Source organism: Plecotus auritus (assembly GCF_963455305.1).
Source record: "Plecotus auritus genome assembly, chromosome: 4".
NCBI classification, from domain to species: domain Eukaryota; kingdom Metazoa; phylum Chordata; class Mammalia; order Chiroptera; family Vespertilionidae; genus Plecotus; species Plecotus auritus.
This window is the reverse complement of record NC_137775.1, coordinates 43,051,091-43,075,432: the sequence shown is the minus strand read 5'-3', so window position 1 is coordinate 43,075,432 and position 24,342 is coordinate 43,051,091. Positions and strand designations below refer to the sequence as shown.

The 24,342-nt window shown below is 42.5% G+C and overlaps 1 protein-coding gene across 1 annotated transcript in view; it reads right to left on the bottom strand.

Annotated features, from left to right (window-relative positions):
- Positions 1-24,342, bottom strand: part of PREP (prolyl endopeptidase) — a 111,895-nt gene that overhangs the window by 77,487 nt on the left and 10,066 nt on the right. Inside the window, exons 3-6 of the mRNA XM_080664279.1 lie at positions 13,296-13,429; positions 11,162-11,292; positions 7,507-7,716; positions 2,597-2,718 (exon numbers count right to left, since the gene is read on the bottom strand). Of these exons, the coding sequence (XP_080520405.1) occupies positions 2,597-2,718; positions 7,507-7,716; positions 11,162-11,292; positions 13,296-13,429 (597 nt within the window). The remainder of the gene's footprint in view (positions 1-2,596; positions 2,719-7,506; positions 7,717-11,161; positions 11,293-13,295; positions 13,430-24,342) is intronic.

Below are 24,342 nucleotides of genomic sequence, written 5' to 3'. Positions count from 1 at the left end.
TATGACGACATTTGCATGAGGCACCTAGAGTAGTCAAATACATGGAGACAGAAAGGAGCAGGTGGTTACCAGGGACCAGAAAGGAGGAGGGTGGGGACTGATTGCTTCATGGGAACAGTTTCAATTTTGCAAGATGAAAAAAGCCCTGGAGTGAATAGTGCTGATGGTTGCACAACAGTGTTAACACATTTACTGCCACACTGTACATAAAATGAATAAACCAGCCAACTTTATTTTACGTATACTTATCACGATTTCACAAAGTATTGAACAAAAACTAGCTGCTTCAACCAAGTGCTAACAAAAAGATCTGAGCAACCAGAGTTGCATGCATTCCAGTTAAACTGGTTTCTTTTACACCAATCTGCTAAAATATATGGATATTCTGGCATTTATTTTTAGTGTTCCTGCTACTGTATCAACCAAATAATTTTACTTTGATTAAGACAGGCCTGGTTCAATGAAATTATTAGCCTGGAAGGAAAAAATTTCTCCACCACAGCATGTTTTCGAATTTATGGTAAGTCCAGAAGGTATAAATTTTGATTACTAAAAAAATGTTATTTTAGGTTTCCCCCCAAATAAAGGTAAACAGAAACACATGACCTAATGTTTTTAGGTTGTTTTGGTAGCATATTTTGTCTCCCTAAATTCAGACGAAAGTTAAAATCTATACTCTTTTTTAAATAAATACATATCCATAGTAAGCAGAAGCCTTAGGTATGAGGAAAAGCTGATACAAGAAGAAAATTTAGTAGAAACATACAAATAGAGTCAGAAGAGCCATTAAAAACAAATATGTGAGAAATATGGCGATAGTAACTATACAAGCAAAGCTTGTAGGGTGGGGAATTAGGTAGAAAAGAAAAAGCACGAAAAAGGGGCACAGTTTCAGGTAATAAAATATAAGTCCTATCGACTCATTTTTAACACAGTGTATTAAAGTCTGGCAAAGTTCTTCTGTAAACCTTTGTGGGCCTTGTGGCCTTCTGTGGCAACTACTGAACTCTGGTGTTGGAGGTCGACTGTAGTCAACGGACATTACGTAAACAAAGGGGTGTGCTGTTCCAATAAAAGTTTATTTACAAAAACTAGCAGTAGGCCAGATTTGGCCTAAGAACAATAGTGTGACAAGCCCTCGTCTAGAGAAACAAAATAAAGAAATAAAGGGACAATTTGGAATAAGGTGTATCAACGCACATGAACTAAAATACCATGGGTTCCTGCTCTTTGCCCCAATGAACCAGACCCATGAGCAGAAGTTCAAATTTAAAATGTCCTTTTCTTACCAAATTTTTAATCGTCTCTCAGAGAAGAGCTAAATGGCTCAATGAGCTAAAATATTTCTAGTGGATTCCTCATTCCCACTTAAAAATGAAATGATAGTCTACTTATATTAAAACTTGGGTATGTGCCCTCACCAGAAATCGAACCTAAAACCTTTTGGTATATGGGACGATGCCCCAACCAACTGAGCCACCTGGCCAGGGCTGCTTTGCTTTCTTTAAGAAAATATTTCTTAGTACCCAGAAGTGAACTCACAATAGTAAATTCTTACTCTAAGCGACTCTAAGCTTTTTCACTTGATTAGCAAAATACAGAATAAAATCTAGGCCAGTAACTTCAAATATGTATCACTTCAATAGAGGTTGGTTATTGTCAAGATCCCCAAGGAATGTATGAAATATCTATCTATAACAGTGGTCGGCAAACCGCGGCTCGCGAGACACATGCGGCTCTTTGGCCCCTTGAGTGTGGCTCTTCCACCAAATACCACTGCCTGGGCGAGTTTATTTTGAAGAAGTGGCGTTAGAAGAAGTTTAAGTTTAAAAAATTTGGCTCTCAAAAGAAATTTCAATCGTTGTACTGTTGATATTTGGTCTGTTGACTAATGAGTTTGCCGACCACTTATCTATAAGATGGGAAGGTATCGCCCAGCTGGCATGGCTCAGAGGTTGAGCGCTGACACCATGCACAAGGAGGTCCCGGTTTGATTCCTGGTGAGGGCACATCCCCAGGTTTCAGGCTCAATCCCCAGAAGGGGGTGTGCAGGAGGCAGCCGATCAATGATTCTCTCTCATCATTGATGTTTCTATCTCTCTGAAATAAATAAAAACATATTAAAAAAATAAATAAGGGAAGATACAGATCTAAAGGATACATTTTTTTAGTGTAAAAACAAGTAAACAATCTACACAAAGAGCACAACTGTGTAAAACAGGAAAACACACACTCGCTACAGTCTCACCTGCATATGAAAGGAAAATGTTTAGACGTATACTCTCCTCACCTCTAAGTAGGATTCCGAGTTTCACAATGTTCATGTTTCACTTTACGTTATTCTGTACTTTTACATTTTTTACCATAAGCATGTATAACTTTCAGTATTAAGATTTTTATGTTGCGACTGCTGTTAAAAAGGTTTATCATCAACTTCATTATTAGGAACAATTTTGAATGCCAATATTTTTAACAAAAAGACTATTCCCTCAAAGGACTTCTACCATTCATAAAGGTCATCACGAAACAAGGGTATTTACATATACAACCCATGGGACATGGTCTTTTTGGGTAAAATTTCACAATAGTACAATACCTCAGCTCCACCCATCCATTTAGGCTCATCCGGAAACTCAGCACACAAAATATCTTCTGACTGATCAGTCCCCAAGACATGGTAGCAGAGCTTCTGGTGGAGGTTGCTGGATGTCTCTGTGCCTGCAAGGGTTAACAATGTAGACTAAAACGCAGTGTGCAATTTTAAGAGAATCTATTCCACCCACACTGTACTACGCTAGAGTCAAAGTCACATATCTGGTTGTAGGATATAAGGTAATTACATAAAAGTTCATCGTTTTTCTACGTACCAGCAATGAACAAATGGAATTTCAAACTAAAAACACAATACCACTTACATTAGTACCCCCAAATGGAATACCTAGGTATAAATCTAACAAAATATGAGATCTAGAGGTAGAAAACTATAAAAACTTTGATGAAAGAAATCAAAGAAGAGCTAAATAAATAGGGGAGATACTTCATGTTCATGGTCAGGAAGACTCAATATTGTCAAGATGTCAGTTCTTCTCAACTTGACCTTTAGATTCAATCCAATCCCAGTCAAAAACCCAGCAAGTTATTCAAGTTATTTTATGGATATTGACAAACTGATTCTAAAGTTTATGTGGAGAAGCAAAAACAAAACAAAACAACAGCCAATACAATATTGGAAGACTGACATTATCTGACTTCAAGACTTACTCTAAGTAATCAAGACATTGGTGCCATTGGCAAAAACAGACAAATCAATGGAATAGAGTAGATAGCCCAGAAACAGACCCACATAATACAGTCAACTGATCTTTGCTAAAGGAGCAACGGTTACACAACAGAGAAAAGATCATTTTTTTCAACAAACAGTGGATATCCACATGTTAGATTCTAGACACAGACCAGACACACTTCACAAACATGGACTCAAAATGGATCACAGCCCTAACTATACATGCAAAACTATAAATGTCCTAGAAGACAACACAGGAGAAAACCTAGGTGACCTTGGGTTTGGTGGTGATTTTTTGGATACAACACCAAAGACACAATTCATGAAAGAAAGAACTGAGAAGCTGAACTTCATTCAAATTAAAGCCATCTGCTCAGTGAAAGATACTGTCAAGGAAATGAAAAGACAAGCTACAAACTGGGAGAAATTATTTGCAAAAAACATATCTGATAAAGGACTGTTATCCCAAATACCCAAAGAATTACTAAAACTCAACAATGAGGAAACAAACCACCTGATTACAAAATGGGCCAAAGACCTTACAGACAGTAGAGATGCCAAATAAGCATATGCAAAGATGTTCCACATCATAGGTCATCAAGAAAATGCAAATAAAACCAAGTTATCATTATCAGAATGGCCACAATCCAGAACATGGATGACACCAAATGCTGATGAGGATGTGGAGCAATAGGAACTCTCCTTCATTGCTGGTGGGAATGTAAAATGGCACAGCCACTTTGCAAGACAGTCTGGCAGTTTCTTCCAAACCTAAACATACTTCTACCACATGATGCGATAATCACACTTTTTGGTATTTACCCAAAGGAGTTGAAAAGTTATTTATGTTGATGCAAAAACCTGCACACAAATGTTTATTAACTACTTTATCCATAATTGCCAAAACTTGGAAGCAACCAAGATGTTTTAGGTGAGTGCATAAATAAATCATGCTACATCGAGACATTAGAATATTATTAAGCACTAAAAAGAAACTATCAAGCCGTGAAAAGACATGGAGCAATCTTAAATGCATATGACTAAGTGAAAGAAGCCAATCTGAAAAGGGCAGATAGTTGATATCAACTAAAGGCATTCTGGGAAACGCAAAGCTACGGAGACAGTAAGATCAGTGGTTGCCAGGGGTTAGGAGGGAAGAGGGGAGGGAAGATAAAGAGGTGGAACAGAGGATTATCAGGGCAGTGAAACTACCCTGGTATAATACCACAATGGCGGATACTTATCGTAACACATTTGTGTGAACCCATGGAATGTACAACATAAACTGAAGTCTAATGTAAATGATCGATTTGGGGTGATTATGATGTGTCCATGTAGGCTCATCAACTGTACTACTGTGGTGGAGATGCTGATAATGGGGGAGGCTATGCATGTGTGGGGGCAGGGGATGTATGGAAATCTCTGTACCTTGTGCTCAATTTTGCTGTGAACCTAAAATAGCTCTAAAAGTGAACTATTAAAAAAAAAAGTTAAGAATCAGTTGAGTATCATCTGGAAGTAATTCATACATATCTGCTGATTCTTGAGGCTGTTGTAAGATTGAACTGTGTTTATTTTATTCTGAAAATGTACCAAGATTTCAGAACAATGAAGAAAAAGATAATATCATGACACACAGTGCAATATCCACATCTTGTATCGTAGAAATGTACACTTGAAATCTCTACGATCCTCTTCTTACCCAATGTCACCCCAGTAAACTTAATGAAAAAAACACCACCACCTTCGAGCACTTGGTGATTTTCCAAGGGTTTTCTGGGAACACTGGTAAGAAGTGCGCAGTCAGAACTGCTCAGCTTTTACTGCGAGGGCCTCCAGCACTCACCCTAAGTGGCTGCTGAGGTTCTCTGGACAAGAGGGCAGCAACTGACAGCTGGGAGGCACTGGCTTTCTTAGTTCAATCGCAATTGCTACTGTTGCCACTGAAAGTGGAGAATAACTGAAAATTTTCATGTTTTTCCCAAGTTAACTTAATAACATTGTTCTCTAACAAGAAATGGCCAGTTATATGCTTTTTTGATCTCCCAGAACTTGGAAAATAGCCAACAATTTCTAACCCACTGGCACTCTCAGTACACAGAGGTCTTTCTTTAGCCAACATCCTTGATTTTAAAACCTCTTAGCTCCTCTCGTAGATTCCCTGGTGAATCCAGAGAAAGGTATTGAGTAGCATAATCAAAGGCAGCAGACGGTAAACATAGCCAAAAGAGATGAAAAGTGTTACAGCTTTATTCTCAATTCAACTGGGAGGGGGCGAGGGGAGACAGAAAGGAGAGCGTAACTAAAGATGACAAAGATACAGGAGGTCATGATAAAGGGGCAACATGTGCGGTAGAAAGCTCTTGCCAGGCCCAAGCTCTGAAAAAGGTACCCGAGACTCTGCATCCCAGCTCCGCATCTCTAACAAAGGGATCATAAAACCCACCCATCAAGGCCAGCCCAGAAACATGAGAATGCTTTCCCTCGAGTGGAATATGGAGTGGCATAAAGACGCTGAAAAGGTGCAGGACCCTTCCTGTCTGGGAAGATGAGGAGTGAGGGGGGAAAGAAAGAGGGACCCCTGAACACAATAGGATCTTTGTGAAACTGAAGAGGAGAATAGATGTGTATGGGAAGTTAACAAGGAGAAAAGTGTCAAGATAAATGCAACCAACAGGGGACTGTAACTTCTGATCAAGGGAAGAGATCAATGAAGATTGCAGCAGAACATTTTTATAATCACTCAACATCATTAAATAAGTTGGTTTTATGAAAAAAATCCATCTTCTCCATGATCACCCTGGGACGTAGAACACATCTGTGAAAGACTGATTGCAATAATGGCCTCAATTTTTCACAGTTCCCAGTATCTGCTTGAATAGGGGATGGTAAACAGAATGCAGGGAAGTGACAGTATGACAGTAGCAAGCCCAGGCATCTAAGAAGTTGTGCCTTCAGCTTTCCCTCTTGGAATCCTGCTGAGCTTCCATGGGAACTAGCCTGCTAAGAGGATGAGAGACCACATGGAGCAGAGCTGAGGCCCCAGACATATAAAAGTCAAGCCACCTGACCTGCAGCTGACCACAGACAGATACATGATGGAACTCAGCTAAACCCAGAAGAACTGCCTGGATGACCCATAGACTCAAGCAAAATAAATGGTCATTATTCTAAACCACTGAGGTTTGGGGTGACCTGTTACACAACAAAGTTACCTGGTATAACGTACTTTGAGGAACCCTGGCTCTACACCAAGCATGTCAAACTCAAAGGCTAACACAGGCCAAATAAACAACGTTTAAGTTTATGTGGGCCGCAAAAAAACAAAAGCTTCAATTTTCATAGAAACGTAGGTTTATTTCGATAGGCATGCTAAATACAAAGGGCTGAAATAAACGAGTAATCATTAACATATAGTAATAGACATTTTAGTAAAAACTAATATTTTTTCTTGTACATTAACTTACCAGGCACTGAATAACTGCACAAATTAGTAAGTGTAACACAAATAAACCTATTTGCATTTTTCTCTTTTATTAGTGTAGACTAGTGGCCTGGTGCACGGATTCATGCACATTGAAAGGAAAATAATTAGAAAAAAGATTCACGCGTCAATTACTTTACTGCAAAAAAATTACATATCAAAATAGTATATATAATATAGTATTATAAAATTAAAACATGCGTGTGATTGGCACCAGCGAGGGCTTTATATATATTGCACATGTGCAAGTCAATGTTTATTTTTAAATTGCCATTGTTCATCATATGTACTGGCCAGTCGGGTGGTTGATGAATAAATCGCGATGTGGTTCACATTGAATGTCAACTAAAACAACCAAATTCACGATCGACAATGACAGATTGAAACACATGTGTGGGATTGGTGCCAGCGAGAGCTTTACATGTTTATTTTTAAATTGCCAGTACGCATCATATGTACCAGCCGATTGGTTGGACATACAGTCGGTCACTTAGCCTTTTATATATATAGATAGATTATGTATAACAGAATATTGTAAAAATTAAGTTACGGAATTTTTATTAAAATGTTTCTAACATACCATTATATTGGCTGGGCCCCCAAAATAGTCACTGTGGGCCGAGAGTTTGACATGCTTGCTCTAGACCAAACTGTTAGGGATTAGTTTTTCTTTTAAAGTTATGGGAGTCACACTTCTATTTCATAAAAAAAGGTGACTTCACCTGAAGTCTTAACGTACCATCACTTTTTCCATCTTGTTGGGGGTAAGAGTTGTAGAACATTCCCTTCCCATCATGGGTCCAGGCCATACAGCTGAACTTGACTCTTTCAAGCACATCTGGAAGCTCTTTGGCACCATCGACTTTCATAAACTTGATTGTCACCCAGTCAGAGCCACTGGCACTCAGACCATAAGCAAAATATTCACCGTCTTCACTGAATGCATAGCCTATGGAACATAGGAGAAAACAAACAGTGAAGGGGACATGGTGCCTGGCCCTGCTCACTGCCCTGTGCTGTCCCACAACGCTGTCATACACGGAGGCAGAATGTGGTAGTGAGGAACTCTGAGGGCCAAGCCCATGTCTTACAGGCATCTGCCTTATGACCTTAAGCAAGTCTTCCTTTCTTCATCTGTAAAATGAAGTGTTGGATTATATGTCCACTAAGACGCTTCCATTTTTTAATTTCTCTCAGTTGAAAGCAGAGCTCATCTGGGACTTTCAGCACCTTTTATTTACACTCTAAAGGAAACAAGTAAGGAGTAAGGAAACTGCCTTTGGAGTAATGATTGAATTAGGACACACACCATGAAACAGAACTAAATTGGAGTCATTAGGTAATTTCTGGAATGGATTCCAACTATGTGAGATCATTCTTTACAACCCCATTTTCTGAGCATTACTGGTACTGGAGGATTATCGTCCATATCATCTGAACACCAACAGCCCAGGCAAATAAGGCCTGAGGGTTTGCAATGAAGATCTCACACAGCCCACATTCCAAAAGTGACTGTGGAAAGGAAGAAAAGCAACACCATCTATGGACTACTCCACGGTGTCCAATTCTTTAGGGACATGACGGATAGATCATTGTAATTAATCACCATGGAATGTTTCCTGACAAATAGTTACACATATATAGCAGCTTTCATCATTATGAATTTTCATTATGGTACAGCACTTGGTACCAGACACCAACACCAGAAATTTCCAATTTCCTCTTAGGATGTGGGGGGGGGGGGGGGCGGGGGGGGGGCGGAGTGGAAATTATTCTAAAGAAACCCAACTATTTTCAGAGGTTTTCTACTAGTTTTACATGAGACCTCTATTAATGGGAAATATGTCTAAAACTTTAAAAAGACTACTTATTAATCACTTACAATTCCTATAAAATATCCAGGCTCATATGTATGTAATTGCAGAAAAGAATCTAGAAGATGATGGGGAGAAAATATTCACTTTCCACTCTATGTAACATTGTAGTGTTTGAATAAGCTATATGTAATTATAAAATTTTCAGAAAAATTCCAAATAAAAATTTTGATTTCAAATTATATTTTATTTTTGTTAATCCTCACCCAAGGTAGTTTTTCCATTGATTTCTAGAGAGAGTGGAGGAGAGGGGGAGAGATATATACAGAGAGAAACATCGATGTTAGAGAGGCACATCAACTGGTTGCCTCCCACACGAGCCTGCAACTGAGGTGCATACCCTTAACCAAAATTGAACCCATAAACCTTCAGTCAGCAGGCTGACACTTTATCCACGGAGCCAAACCAGCCAGGATTCAAATACGTATTTTAAAAATGTATATACTACACCCTAGCTAAGGGGTGGGCAAACTTTTTGACTCGAGGGCCACAATGGGTTCTTAAACTGGACCGGAGGGCCGGAACAAAAGCATGGATGGAGTGTTTGTGTGAACTAATATAAATTCAAAGTAAAGGAGCGGAGGGGAGAGCAAGAAAACCCTCCGCTCTTTTGGCTCCGCGGGCCGGATAGAACAGCTGAACGGGCCAGATCCGGCCCGCGGGCCGTAGTTTGCCCACGGCTGCCCTAGCTGGTTTGGCTCAGTGGATAGAGCGTCAGCCTGCAGACTGAAGTATCCCGGGTTAGATTCCAATCAAGGGCACATGCCCAGATTGCGGGCTCAATCCCCAGTAGGAGGTGTGCAGAAGGCAGCCGATTAATGATTCTCTCTCATCATTGATGTTTCTATCTCTCTACTTCTCTGAAATCATTAAAAATATTTTTTTAAAAAAATGTATATACTAGCCATAGCTGGTTTGGCTCAGTGGATAGAGCGTCAACCTGCAGACTGAAGGGTTCCAAAAAAAATGTATATACTAGCCGTAGCTGGTTTGGCTCAATGCATAGAGCGTCAACCTGCAGACGGAAGGGTTCCGGGTTCGATTCTGGTCAAGGGCACATGCCCAGGTTTGCAGGCTTGATCCCCCATGGGGGGTGTGCAGGAGACAGACGATCAATGATTCCTTCTCATCACTGATGTTTCTCTCTCTCCCTTTCCCCTTCCTCTCTGAAATCAATAAAAAAATATTTTTAAAAAAATGTATATACTATCAAAAGAATCTGAATGTTTACCACCCATATTGTAATTTCCCTATAATACCACTGTCAAAGACTGAAGCCAGGTCCCATGTTGAATTTTCCTTTTCATCCATCAGGACATGAAGATGGCAACAATTTCATAAAAAAGTTACTAGAATGAATTATCAAAGTAAGAGGTGAGACTCTGTTATAATGAAGTCTTTCTGGATGAGTTGCAAGATAGACCTTTGTTAAAACTAAATGAATCATACATTATTTCACAGATCCAGTATATTAATAAGTTCATTTAACTCCAAGTTCCAATTCATGGAAGAATACTCTTATTAAGCTGGCTAGCATCTTATTACTTCCAATACCAGTTAGTAAAGAATCATCATTTACATACACAACCCATTTGGAGAGGAGGAGAGGGAACCACTAAATGACTGAATGCCTTTATAAAAGGGTCCTTGCATAGATCTGTTTAATTCCCCCCTGATTATAGGACTTCAGTGTTCCAACTGCTCAATTCTGTAGGACTGAACCTACAACCGTGCTTTCTTAATAAAACAGAAGATGCTACAGAAGATGAGCCAACTGCACTAAAAACATCTGTAATGCTACCAAGATGTGGTTCTCAGAGGATACAGTTATTAAGCCATAGAACCACAAACTTCCTGACCCTAAGACTAGTGTTTATGGCACAAACCTGGGGTAATCTTTATGGCCTGTGGAGGAGGGTATCTTCGGGACAGGATTATTTAGGAGACATATAGCAACTGTAGGCTAAACTTACTCAGTTTTTAAACTTGCATATTTAGAGGTCAGGGTACCAAGTTGTCCAATTTTTACAAGATTGTATGTTTTTACTTTTAATTCTAACATACTGACAATTATCTAAATTTTAAAACTCATAATCAGTCTCCCCCCGCCCCAAGGAAAGGGATCTCATTAATACTCCTTCCTATTTTATATTTAAAGTTGAAACATTCTTTGTATAGCTTAAATTTCTTATAGAAGAGGACTGTGTTTCTAATCACAGATAGTTCTCAGGGATATTATGGGAAATGAAGAAGATACTTCAGGGTCTCAGAAGCCCTAGGCGCTAATTTGAGGCCAGTGACAAGTATTCTCCAGATCTGCTTCATGCCATCAGAAGGACACGTGATTACTCACGTGTTTTAAATATGCTGTGCAAAAACAGCTCTCCTGACATTGCGTGTGCATCTGTTCTGCAACAGGGTCCACGCTCTGTCTGGTATTTCAGCAGTGAGGTGACTGCTCCAGCACAGAGCTTGGAGTGGAGGCCTGGGACGCCCGGGGCCTGGCTGGGGAGCACTCACCTCGAAGCGCCACCGTGCCATCGTCGGAGAGAACGTTGGGGTCTAGGAACACTCTGGCTTCACCCTCTAAGGAATCCTGTACATATAATACTCGCTGGTTCTGCAAACCTGTATTGTAAAAATAGAAATACCTGCGGGACAGAGACAGTCTTTCTTTAGCGGTGGAGTTTTCTATTTGTGGAGTAAAACCAAATGCACATAAACAAACACACACACACACACACACACACACACACACACACACACACACAGGTACAGCAGCAAACGGGGTACAGCAGCAAACGGGACATGGGGACTAGGTTATAGGTCCCACCATCTCCCTGTACTTAGAGTTTATCTGAATTGCTTTAAGTATTCAAATTCTGCACCTTACCTAAACAGAGACCAATACTTTTATTTGCTAAATAAAAGGCTGCTGGGTCGGGGTCGGCAAACCTTTTCTGTAACGGGCAAGAGTGAAAATATTTCAGGCTTTGTGGCCACATATCTCCGCTGCTACTAAAAAACAACTTCTGTGAGTTGTACAGAGGCAGCCATGGACAATATATAAGTGAATGGACATGGCTGCGTGCCATTTAAGCCTCATTTATAAAAGCAGGTGGTGGGCAGGGCTTGGCATGCAGATCCACTTTGCTGATCCTTGGGGGAAAGGGGGATACTAAATTATTGATGATGCTTCCAATGACGCTTAAAAAACCAACTAGAGAATATGCTTGAGTGTGTATAAGAAAACAGGAGAAGCAAATTATTAGGTTCTACTTCCTGGACAATTTTCATTTTTGGATAGAAGAAATGCATATAATAAAATCTTTCCAAGTAGTATAAACCAAAGATAATTAAGTTTTAGAGGCAAACAAATATCCATTGTTGTTTATGAAAATAGTTTTTTTACACTCTAGATTTCGTTGTAGGACATATCTATACTAAACTAGTGGCCCAGTGCACAAAATTCGTGCACATTAAAAGGGGATTAATTAGAGGAAATAATTTAATATTGCTATTTGCCCTTTCTCTTTAATAGAAGTGTCAGAGATGAAAGAAAATTAGTAGAATGTATATGAAAACCTTCCTCCTGTCAGAGTCTGGGGCACACCAAGAAACCCAGAGTCAAGTCCCCGCCCACCCACATGCACCTCAAAATCACGTGAGACCCAATCCGGCCAACCCCCCCCCCCCCCATTGGGATAGACCCATACCTGGCTAGTCCCACCCTTGTCAAGCCCCACTGGGCAGGGAACGTAGCCTCAGGTCCCCTGGCCTGGCACCAGGATGGGGGGCGTGGCCTGAGGTCCCCCAGCCCAGACTGGGGTGGTGGGGCGTGCCTTGAGGTCCCTCGTCAAGCCCCGCCAGGTGTGGGACATGGCCTGAGGTCCCCCGTCAAGCCCCGCCAGGTGGGGGGCGCGGCCTGAGGTCCCCTAGCCCAGCACCAGGACGGGAAGCACACCTTGAGGTCCCCTGTCAAGCCCTGCTGGGTGTGGAAGGCAGCCTGAGGTTCCCTGTCAAGCCCCACGGGGGCGGGGGAGGGTGAGCTGAGGGGTGGGCAAACTTTTTGACTCGAGGGCCACAATGGGTTCTTAAACTGGACCGGAGGGCCGGAACAAAAGCATGGATGGAGTGTTTGTGTGAACTAATATAAATTCAAAGTAAAGGAGCGGAGGGGAGAGCAAGAGAACCGGATAGAACAGCCAGATCTGGCCCGCAGGCCGTAGTTTGCCCACGGCTGGTGTAGCCTCAGGTCCCTGCTGATTGCTTGTTAAGGCTCCTTATGGGAACTTGGCCTCAGCTGTGGGTGCAGCCATCTTTGTGACAGAGTGATGGTTAATTAGCATATTCCCTCTTTATTAGATAGGATTTCTTTCTGTTTTTCTTTTTTCTTTTTTTTTTTTGGTGATTATGTTCATTGTTGTTTTTATAATTTACTTTTAATAGTGACATCTACTAAATTTCTTAATCCTTATTTTAAGAATTTGGACAATAGACCAAAAGATATTCTCATATTTAAGCATAGAAATGAATACATTTTATAATGAATTAATTTGATAAACTGATAAGTTATTCAGAACTTGTTTTATCATTTAAGAACGCATTCAATTAGAAAGGTGAAATAAAATTAAGTGAAAGCAATGTCACGTACCGCTTTCCTTTCTTGAAGTGGCAACTATACTTGGGATAGTCATACAGCTCAGTCATCCTCTCCTTGTATAAACCTCGGATGGGGCACTGCTCCAGGAACGGCACAGTGATCTTGTTCTGGGCCTCCACAAAAGCCTGCAGAAAAAAGGTAAATGGACGGAGAAAGTCAGATATAAAATTTACCATGAGAAATGTTATACTTTAACATGTATCAGAGAGATGCAGCAATTTCACTTCTGGGACTAGATCCAAAGATGTTGAAGAGATATTACCTACAATAGCCAAGATATGGAAATGACCTAAGTGTCCACTGATGGGTCGAATGGATAAAGAAAATGGGATAAATACGTGTGTACAATGGAATATTACTCAGCCACAAAAGGAAGGAAATTCTGCCATTTGTGACAACATGGATAGACCGTGAGTGCATTATGCTAAGTGAAATGAGTCAGCAGAGAAAGACATATACTGTATGATCTCACTTATATGTGAAACCTAAAAAAACCCCCACACAAACATTCATAGAAGAGAGATCAGATTTGTGGTTACCAAAGGCAGGGAGGTGGGGAGAGAGGGAATTGGATAAAGGTGGTCAAAGGTACAAACTTCTAGTTATAAAATAAGTATCAAGGATGCAACGTCTAATATGATGACTATAGTTAACACTGCTGTATGATATATATTAATAAGTTGTAAGGAGAGTTAATCCTGAGTTCTCATCACACAACATGTTTTTTCTTTGTATCAATATCAGATGATAGATGTTAACAAAACTTAATGTGGTAATCATTTCACAATATATGTGTAAGTCAAGTCATTATGCTGTATACCTTAATCTTACACAGAACTGGGGGGTGGAGGGGAGTAGACTAAAAAATGTAACAGTGAAAGCATATTTTCCCTCAATAAACAATAACGAATATTTACATGGCACAAACTTCGTACCAGGCAAGTATTAACTCATTTGGAACTCATAATTGCAGTTCTTTAATTAGCCCAACTCTGTGGATAGGGACACTGCGTCTCAGAGGGTTAAAAAGCTGCCCAGCATCATGCAGCTGGGCAATGGCCGAGCTGGCCCCTTTGAATCCATGCTCTGAACAAGCACACTACGCGGCTGCCCGGATCACACGGCCAGCACACCACACTCACACTGTGCTGAGGCTCCGGGCTGCTTAGCCGGCAGCTGGGGTCCCAAACAACATCAGAGTTAAAGAAATAAGGTTAGCGATACCTAGGCGCTATTTTTATCAATTTTGTTTTTGACTTACTATCTTTCTAAGACCTACTACCTTGTCAACTTCACTAATATTTTTTAAAATTGGAAAATGAGTGGCATTGATATCTATAATACATGGTTTATACCAGGGGTCCTCAAACTTTTTAAACAGGGGGCCAGTTCACTGTCCCTCAGACCGCTGGAGGGCCGGACTATAGTTTAAAAAAAAACAAACTATGAACAAATTCCTATGCGCACTGCTGCGCACTGTGGGCCCGGGACGAGTCGGCTGCTAAGCAGGACAGGCAGCGGCACCCGGCGGGCCGGATAAATGTCCTCGGCGGGCCGCAGTTTGAGGATGCCCGGTTTATACGAAGAGCAAGCGGTGGCCTGCAGGGAGGCAGGGGACCCTGCCAGAGTAGTTTTTTACAACCATCACTTGTAGCCAAGCATACCCTGTTGATAAGCAGTTAGAAAGTAGCTTTTGATTTTTGCTACAAAATGGATACACAGTTGCAAAGCCACTCAAGAGGCAGCATTTTGGAGATTACTAAGCACATGCAGGAGCATTACTCGATTTCATGGGGGAAGGAAAGCCATGCCTACGTGGCAGACATGGCAATGGAGGTGGCCAGTCGCCGATCAAGGTCATGCAGTGAGTTAGCAATAGCTCTGAATTACTTTATTCCAGACATTGTGACTGCAGCTGAACAGTGACTGGAGCTGACTCCATGTCTGATATGGGATGTGGAGACGAAGCAGACCCACGCAGGGGAGAAGGCGGGCAGCCTGGGCCTCCTACGATTTTCTCCCGCTTGGGCTGGGCAGGACAGGCACCTTGGGGTGCTGGACCACCAATGAGGATTTAGTAAGAACCCACGGTGCTTCAGCACTAATCCTGGCATTGTGAATGGAGGGGGGACAAGTCTAAGACCAGCTTCCGTGAGAGAAGCAGCCACATAGAATGGCTGGTCTCTAAAAGGAGCAGGAATGACGATTACAGTGGGAGATGGGGAAAGTGCGCACAGTGCACGGTAACGTGTCGTTTCGATAGCTATTTCCCAGAAGGGCCTGACGCCGCCCTCTGAGGAGGGTGCCCTGCAAACTTCACTTCTCGTCCTCGGATCTGTGTTTGGATGAGGCTGCATCTAGGCCTTCTCCTGGCTGCAGACAGCCTGGCTCTAGGCGGACCACGGTGAGTCCAGGAGTCACAGATTGCCCTGGTGTTCTCCTTGGAAAGGTGGAATTGTGTTCTCTGATCGTGTCTCAGTTCTGCTTCGCTTCTCTTACACGTCTCATGGCACAATCACAACTGCTGCAACAGAATCCATCGCAGGCTAAAGCAGACAAATGGTTCTTCCCGTTTAAAATGTTCATAAACTGTCAGGCCAGGTATAACAATGCCACCAAAGACCTACATAACTCTAGGATTATTACCTCCAAATCTGTCACCTCCCACCCACAAGTGTTAGGCAATTACTTTAAATAGAGCAGTATTTAAGGACTGCACCCTTCCAAGTCAAATACCTGGACGCAAAACCAAACAGCGTTCAAATTCCTTCACGTCTGAAGTTCTTTCACAGTAAACATCTTTATAACTCGGGCAAATCCTTTTCCTGAAGGTGGTGAGAAACTTTCTGTAAAGGGCTTTGTGAAATCTAGGGTTCCACAGAATGCCAATAAAATTCCTGGCGTTTTAACCAGGAAAACACCTTCTTGCTCATTTATGGACTTAATAGTCTGGTTTCTTGGTCTAAAAATTAGAACAAATTTTGGGGAAAGGTTAAAGGAAGAAACCTGGAGGAATTACATGATGATAAAGAAGCAGATTGGGGAGAACTAAAATCCTCGTCGTTCCTCAGATGTTTCAGCATCCAAAGTCACACGTCAGGATGTTATCAAAAGAACCGAAACCTGAGAGCCCATTAACGACACCTGCAGCAAAGCCTAAAGGATCAACAGCTCAGATTCTATAGCTGTGGATGAATCTGAACACATTTTCCTAAGAAAAGCTGCTCAAAACAAAGAAATCCTGTTCATATATCATTAGAAAGTTTCAAAGCAAAGTTTCCGTTATGCAAGATGAATAAATTCCAGAGGTCTGCTGTACAATATTGTGCCTATGGTTAACGATACTGTATCGTACACATAAAATTTTAAGAGGGTGAACCTCATATAATTTAATTCTTACCATTAAAGGAAAAAAAAAATGCAAAGTGCCTCGGCAGAGGGTCATTCGGTATGGGAGCTGGAGATTTCTTTACCCCAACTGCCTTCAGGAAGAATTTTTTCAAATTGTCCTCACATGTCCTATATTTCAATCCACAAAATAGAGGAGTCCTTTTACAAGTACAATTCTTACATATGTAATAAAAATGATGCATAGTTACTCATTACACACACACACACACACACACACACCAGCATGACTATATAACATGGAATTACAAAGATGAATTAAGGATAAAAATAAGTGCTCCAGGAGAACAAATGAAGGGCCACTACTTCCAGGATAAGGCGGGGCGGACTGGGATAGAGGCCATGTCAGGACGACCAGGAGGGAGCTCCAGGCAGAAGACCAACTTGGGCACCAGTATCCACTTCCAAATACCAATAAAAGCTAGGGTAGTGCTATCTACATCCCACTGCTGCAAATTATGTGCGTGTGTGCGTGTGCGTGTGCGTGTGCGTGTGTGTGTGTGTGTGTGTGTGTGTGTGTGCGTGTGTGTGATGACCTGTTTAAGCAACTATCAGGGGGCTCTGATAAAGGCAGTGTGGGTGTCACAGTATGGCCTGGCGGAACACCAGGATCCCACACATCCAGGTGGCCAGAGGGGATGCTCACTTGCACCCGCTCTGCTGGAAGTTTAGCAGGATCTGGTAGGGCAGGGATAACCCCACAAAAAAAGTCAAAAGGTGGCAAAACTCATCCCTGCGGCTGCAGGACCCAGGGCCAGGAGGGCCGCGCAGTTTCTACAGAAACTGAGACTACAGATAGGATAATGCATGTTATAAGACTAATATGAGGACTCACTACTTCAAAGAGAAGAGAGTGCCCCTTGTTTTCCAGTTCTCACTGACCATTTTAAAAACCAGCAGTCCCCACACAACAAAGGAACCCTTAAAGCCCACGCAGCACTGTAACTGCAATGCCATTAACCCCACCTAAGCGAGGTGCCTTTCTCTCCCTGGCCTCACACCGTACCCCCACCCCCGACTCATTTCCAAAGGGGAGAAGTACCGACTTCAATCTGTGAAATCTGGAATTCATTAGGCTTGTCTTTTAACTTCAAAACCCCGGAGTGTCTGCTTTCCGAGAACACCTGCTCCCAGGTAAGGGAAGCTCCCGGAGCTCCCAGCTGACATGCTTAGCAGACCAGGTGTCTTTCCACCGTCTTGCCTGTCCCCATCTGGGCAAACCAGTCCCCTCACTGGGGCTATTACTTACTGTCAACCAAATTCTGACCTGAGATTCAGCCTTGTTCTCAAATCTAGTCACTAGCAGGGAGCTCATTCTAAGCTGAAACCTCAGCCCCACCAGCTCTGTTCTTCAGTGTCTGTAATACCGACCAGAAACCCAAATCCAAACCTAACTAAAAAACCCAATCATGAAGAAGTTAAACACATACGCAGCCTCTCCTAAGTTAATTCCTGTGTACCAATGAGGGAATCCCAATTAGAACAAGAATATATAGAAAAACAAGAAAAGACCACTGTGATAACTTCTTTCTACATCTTCTATATAAGTAAGCCCTGTTCATTTTCATAAGCAGAGTCTTTCCTCCACTCTTCCCTATCGGCAGCAGTCAGTAAAGTCGTTGTGAACCCAGGCAAAGCAACCAGGATGCTGTGCAGGGCCACGGATAAACACTGGGAGATAGAAGTTAAGTCACTTTATGAGGTTTGGGGCCATAGGACGGGATCCTTCCCCACCACTCAGGAGGATGCTGGGGAAAAAAAACCATCAGAGAAAATCAGACGACCTAAGAAACAAAGAGAGACAGAAATACCACGTGCACTCCTGGATCAGGCTGTGCCCAAAGGCACGTACACCGTGGTCATCCATTCTGTGAGCCACTCACAGTGCTTTTCTATGAGCTAGTGTGAGCTGGGTCGGGGTTCAGGCACCGCTCACCGAGTCCTGCCTAATACAGCTCCTGTAGGAATCGTGCAGTCTGTGAGCAAGGAGAGGCTGGCTGGACAGGAGCAGGCTGGGAGAGGTGGAATCGACCAGAAGTTGGCTGGGGAATCCCGAAAAAGGCGCTTTATCCGTAAATGAGAAATTGTGACATTAAAGTAAACGTTCAAACAAAACAATTTTAAAGCAACAGAAGAAAAAAAAAATGAATGAGAAAAGTAAAGGAGCGTAACTTCAAAGTCCTAGAAATAAGTGCTGCTTTTTTAAAAAGGAAGAAAAAACTCCACACATTCTACCAAAGCTCTGGTTAAACTAATTAAAAAAAGGGGAAAGAAGTTACGGGCAACTCAAAATTAGAGGCAATAAAGAATATAACTACAGATGTGGAGAGTAAAGTTTCTTATAATTAAAGAATACGACGCATAACCTCTGCTAGTAAATTTTAAAATCCCAATGATACAGACCATCTTCTAGGAAATACAAATGACTAAATTGATCCAAAAAGAAAGAAGATCTGAACAGAGCAATAACCATGAAAGAAAGTAGGGGAAAAGAGCCCAAAATTGCAATAAAATAATTTTCATCAGATAGCTCAACAGATGAGGTCTCTCAATTATTCAACAGAAAATTTCCATGCTATTTGAACTGTTCAATAATAAATGCAATGGCATGCATTTAGTAAGCACTTACTTGTATCTACCACTGAGCTGCATTGTTCAAAAACACTATCACTTAATTTTCACCAAAATCACAGAGTTTTCTCCAAATTATAAATCAGAAAACTGAAACCTAGAGAGGTTAAACACCATGACCAAGTCACACATCTAGTAAATTCTAGAGCTAAGACTCAAACCTGTCTTTCTATAGCTAAAGCTAATGAGAAAGCTATCAGTTTCCAACAGTCAGAGCACCAATATTATACAGAAGAGTCCAGGATGCCTTTATTATGGCATAAGCTTTGGTTTCCCCCAGGAGAAAAATTAAGAGCCACAAACACGGTCTCCCCGCCCCCAATTTACAAAGATGCTGTAAACAACAGTGAGGCGTCTACTAAAACTCCAGCTCCTTGAAAGTGGGCCTCGTAATAATCAAAGGTGTGATTATCTGGCCCTAATCATCTCTAAGCATTCTCTAGGGCAGGTTTCCCAAGCTTCCTGGACCTTCAGAATTACCTGGTGGGGTGCTTGGGAAACAGAGATTCCTACTGAAATTAGATGCTCCAGGAGTACAGCTGGGAAATGCTTAACAGTGGCTAGGTGATTTCTAGGACCGAGTGCTTTCTCCCCTGGACGTGGTGGAATGGGCTGGTGAGTGGATTGTAGGTACCTAAGTACAGAGGAAGAACAGAAACGAAAGAGCCTGGGAGAAGTCAGAGTGATCTCAGTTCTTTAATTGTTAGTTCTTCCCAAAGATACCATACCTGATACCAGCACTTCTCAGAAACGGTAGGTGACTGAAACCAAAGCTGAGCAGCTGCCTACAGGGAAAGTATCGATGCTAAATGTACACCAGCACTTTAGCAGTAAATCGGTGGTTTAGGGTCTGCTTCCCTAAACTGATGGTGAGCAAACAAGGCCACATACCTCGCTTCTAGCTAAGGTGTGGCTCCGCCTCCTTTCGGCACTGACCTCTGGCAGCTCAAAGGTTAAGTGGCTTGCCCATCTCCAATCTGGTCCTCCTGGGCTAGTATTGAACTCCATGTTGGCATCGGCCACATCTGTCTTGCCTATGACAGTGTATCCCTTCTTTTCTGCCCTCTCTCCCATTTAACTGAATTCTCAGTGGGCACACAGCTAAACTTAGGGCAGGGGAAGAGAGGGAGAGACCAAGCACACACAGAGAAGGAAGAGAGGATGAAGCCAGTGGAACTGCGGCATGTGGGGTGGCCAGCATCCACTCTCCTTCCCCGGTGTCCTCCCTCCTTAGCGGGATGGTAACTCCAGTAGTTGTCCTACAGACAGAACGCAAAGAGGGTCCTTGGGGCTTCTACCAAATCTTTTCTTTTTTTTTTTTTTTAAATATATTTTATTGATATTTTACAGAGAGGAAGGGAGAGGGATAGAGAGCTAGAAACATCGATGAGAGAGAAACATCGATCAGCTGCCTCCTGCACACCCCCCACTGGGGATGTGCCCGCAACCTTGACCGGAATCGAACCCGGGACCCTCCAGTCCGCAGACCGACACTCTATCCACTGAGCCAAACCGGTTTCGGCTTCTACCAAATCTTTTCTTATTCCCGGCAGAACAGCCAAGGGGTGAGCAGTCGTCTGGAGCTCGGCGATCGAAACTCCCTCCCTGGAGCACAGTCACTTGAACAAGTGGCAGAGGGTTGAATGACTGGAGATCACTCATGCCATTCGCAGTGCCGGATGAAAAGTGCAGTTCCTGCCCTGCAGCGCTAAAACTATCTGGTTCCTGCCTGCTCCACGCCTGGTCCCTTCAGTCTGTCCCTGGAGCTGGCTGCCTATGCCTGTCGTAAATTGCCTGTGTGTCTAACTTGGCCACAGTCAGCGTCTACTGCTTACATCAGAAACCTTATTGCAGAAGGCAAGAAGAGGAGACAGAAAGAGGAAGAAGAAAGCAGTGCTTAAAAAAAGCTGGCCCAGTACCAGTAACGCCCTCATACTTTGGACAATTATCTCATCCACAGATCAAAAGATAAGTTGTTCCCTAAACACGTATTTCAACTGTGGATTTATGAGAAGTCTGTTTACAAACTATAATAAGGCCAAACATTTCCATTGGTGCTGGTGAGACATTTAAGACCTCAGATGTCTTGAAGATAGAAATAATACGGGGTAATATATTTACCTAAAGCATTTCCCGATTCCACTAGAGAAGGGATGATGATCCAGGTCCTTAATGAAACATTAATGGGCGTCTCACAGCCTTGCCAATGGGGTTCAGAAGGCAGCAATTAAAAGTAACGCGACCACACAGCTTTAAGGTACTCCTGGCCTAGTTTAGTCATCATGCCTGGGAACAATGAAACGACACTCAGAAGTCATAGGTCCATTAAAAAAACAAACCAGTACTCAGAATGTAAGTCTTTTTGTAAAAAAAACCTCTAGAATTCAAAAGGAAAATCCTGCTTAGTTTCATGGATGAAAATTAAGTCTTTAAAGTTCAACATTCTCATGAAGCAATTGGAGGACTAGAGCCTGAAGGTCTATATCCCAATACATGTAAGCAGGGGTGCCCAAGAGCACTATTGTTTGTACACACCATAGCACAGGAATCTTTATATGCCTTTGCTCAGTTGGGCGTCCTTAACACCTTGGAGCTAGATGAACCGAGTATGATTACAGGCGTTTTACAGATGAAGAAAATGCATCCAAGTAGTGTCGCTTACTATGCTCACTGAACAAGAACATGAAGGACCAAGGGCTACGATTTGTGTGTTCTGACTTCTGGTCCCACCTGGAAAATACTCTAGTCCTTCACCCTGCCTCTCAACAGAAATACCATCCCAAATGCCTGCAAAGCTCACAGGATGAAGGAACTATTCACAAAATGGATATTCACAGTTTGTCTTACAGTCTTCAGAGAACATCATACACCACACCAGCCTCTTATACTTTGAATGAAGGTATTCCTCAGTCCCGAGGTTGTATCTGCTATCTTTGGCTTAGAGACACTGAACTAGAATTTCATGGTAATGAAGTCCTGGGAACAAGCTTTCTCCTGCTGGTTCTACAGCTGACAGCACAGTGGCTCCCTGGGTAAATGCAACTGGACAGACGAACCCTTGCTCCCCTCACTCCCCTTAGCTCCGCTCATGCTGGCTGTGTTCCACCCTAGGGAAGGCCATTCTGGTGCCAGAACTGAGCAGAAACTCCTCACACTACACACTTTTAGGGTTGACCTTAAAGAATGAAAACAAAAGCAAGAAACAAAAAACCAAAATTTCGTAACAGTCAGGAAGGATACCTAAAAACAGCTGCTGACCTCCCTAAACGGTGACATTAAATACCTATACAGAAATCTGAGGCTACCTAAACATCCTGGAGATGATCAGAAGTCCTTTAAGATTTAAACCTTCCCTGCCAAGGAAGGAAACAGCGTGGGGACAGGGGAAGAGAAAGGTAAAGTTTCCAGGTTTCCTACCCTGCAAGACAAGGATTTCTCTAGCCCCTTATCAGGTGTCATGGACTACCCTACCCCTAACCAGTCAGCCAAAATGGGATCTGGGAAGGGAGAGCAAAGAATGTCCTAGGAAAGAAGACCCATGTTGTGTATTCCTTGATCCTCTCTGAAACAAATAGTAATTTCACATTTTTAGAAAGAATGAATATAAACAAAAACAAATGTTTTGTTTTTAGCCGATTCCCTAAATCAGTTCTTCTCTCATGACCCACAAAGGAAATGAAGCTGTTGCTACTCTCACTTTTCCCAGGGCCGTTCTCAGGGAGAAAAAAAAAAAAATTAGTCATTCCATACATGCAGCTAATATTCTACAGTTGGTTCCCTCCTGCATCAAAGCCCCAGGACAGTTTCTGTGAAAATCAGACTTAGCAATTAGTTACAATTAAGGCAGTTATCCTCTGAAACGTATACATTCTTCTCTCTGTATCTCCCCTTCAGTAACTCAGTAACAAATTCTGGAATATTCAACTTTGAAACTGAAACTACAAAAAAAAAAAAAAAAAAATAGGAAGATGGGGAGACTCCTCAAGAGGAAGCAAGAACGTTGCTTCCAGGTGGACTGCAAAACCAAGCCCCATGATATCAAGAGAATTTATCACTGGCAAGAAGGACAGCAAATGGTGGTGCAGTGTGGACCGACTGCATGGCAATGGGCAGAGGGGCCAGGAAAATACATACTCGTTTAGTGCTCTCTGCGACCTGTCAGTGAACTGCCGCCTCCGTGAGGAAAGTAAAGTAAGCAACTCCAAAGGCCCGAGAGTCGGCAGGGACAAAAGTCCCTACGATTCCCCTGGCCCCGTGATCATCTACGCTGGGAAGATCACAGGACGATTTTAAAGTCTCTGCATTTGGCCACTGGGCCACTGCTGATCACGAAGAGAACGACTTATCTGGATGGGAGATGTTACTGGGAGCGGTGACAGAGGAGGGGAGCTCCAGCTACATGGAGGGGCATGCGGAGTGGCCTGTGGACAGGCAGAGGGAAAGAGGGAGATGGCCCGGGGCAAGATCTGACATAAGATCTGAACGGGGCACCCCTGAAGGGGCCTGGAGACTGACTGAGAGAAGAAAAAAGAGCTGAGGCAGAGTGTGGACTTTGGAGTTCGCTCACTTGTTTGAGACAGGAAACTAGAGGGAAATTTTAGGAAGTTAAAGATTAGGAAGTCAACCACCCACTTATGGGGCAGTCTTGTTAATGGAGGCTCAAATTACCTCAGTGTCAAAATATTGGGGTACAACAGGACACTACAAACTTCCTCCTACGATCTGCAAAGGACGCACTGGAAATGCCTGTTGAATGAGAAGTATGGGCTAACTGCCTGTTGGATCTGCCTATCCAGTCTTCAAGGCATTGTAATGACTGCAAACCTCCCTCACTGGCCCCTCCTGCTGAAACTTCCCACTTCACACCAGTGGAATCTCTCTACAGTTCAGACACTTCAAGAATATGTAATAGTTAAGAGATACCTAAAGTGCTTTGAAACCAGAGCGTTCCCTTTATCTTAGCTTTGTTCTTTAGTTTGTATTTCCACATAAATTCTCC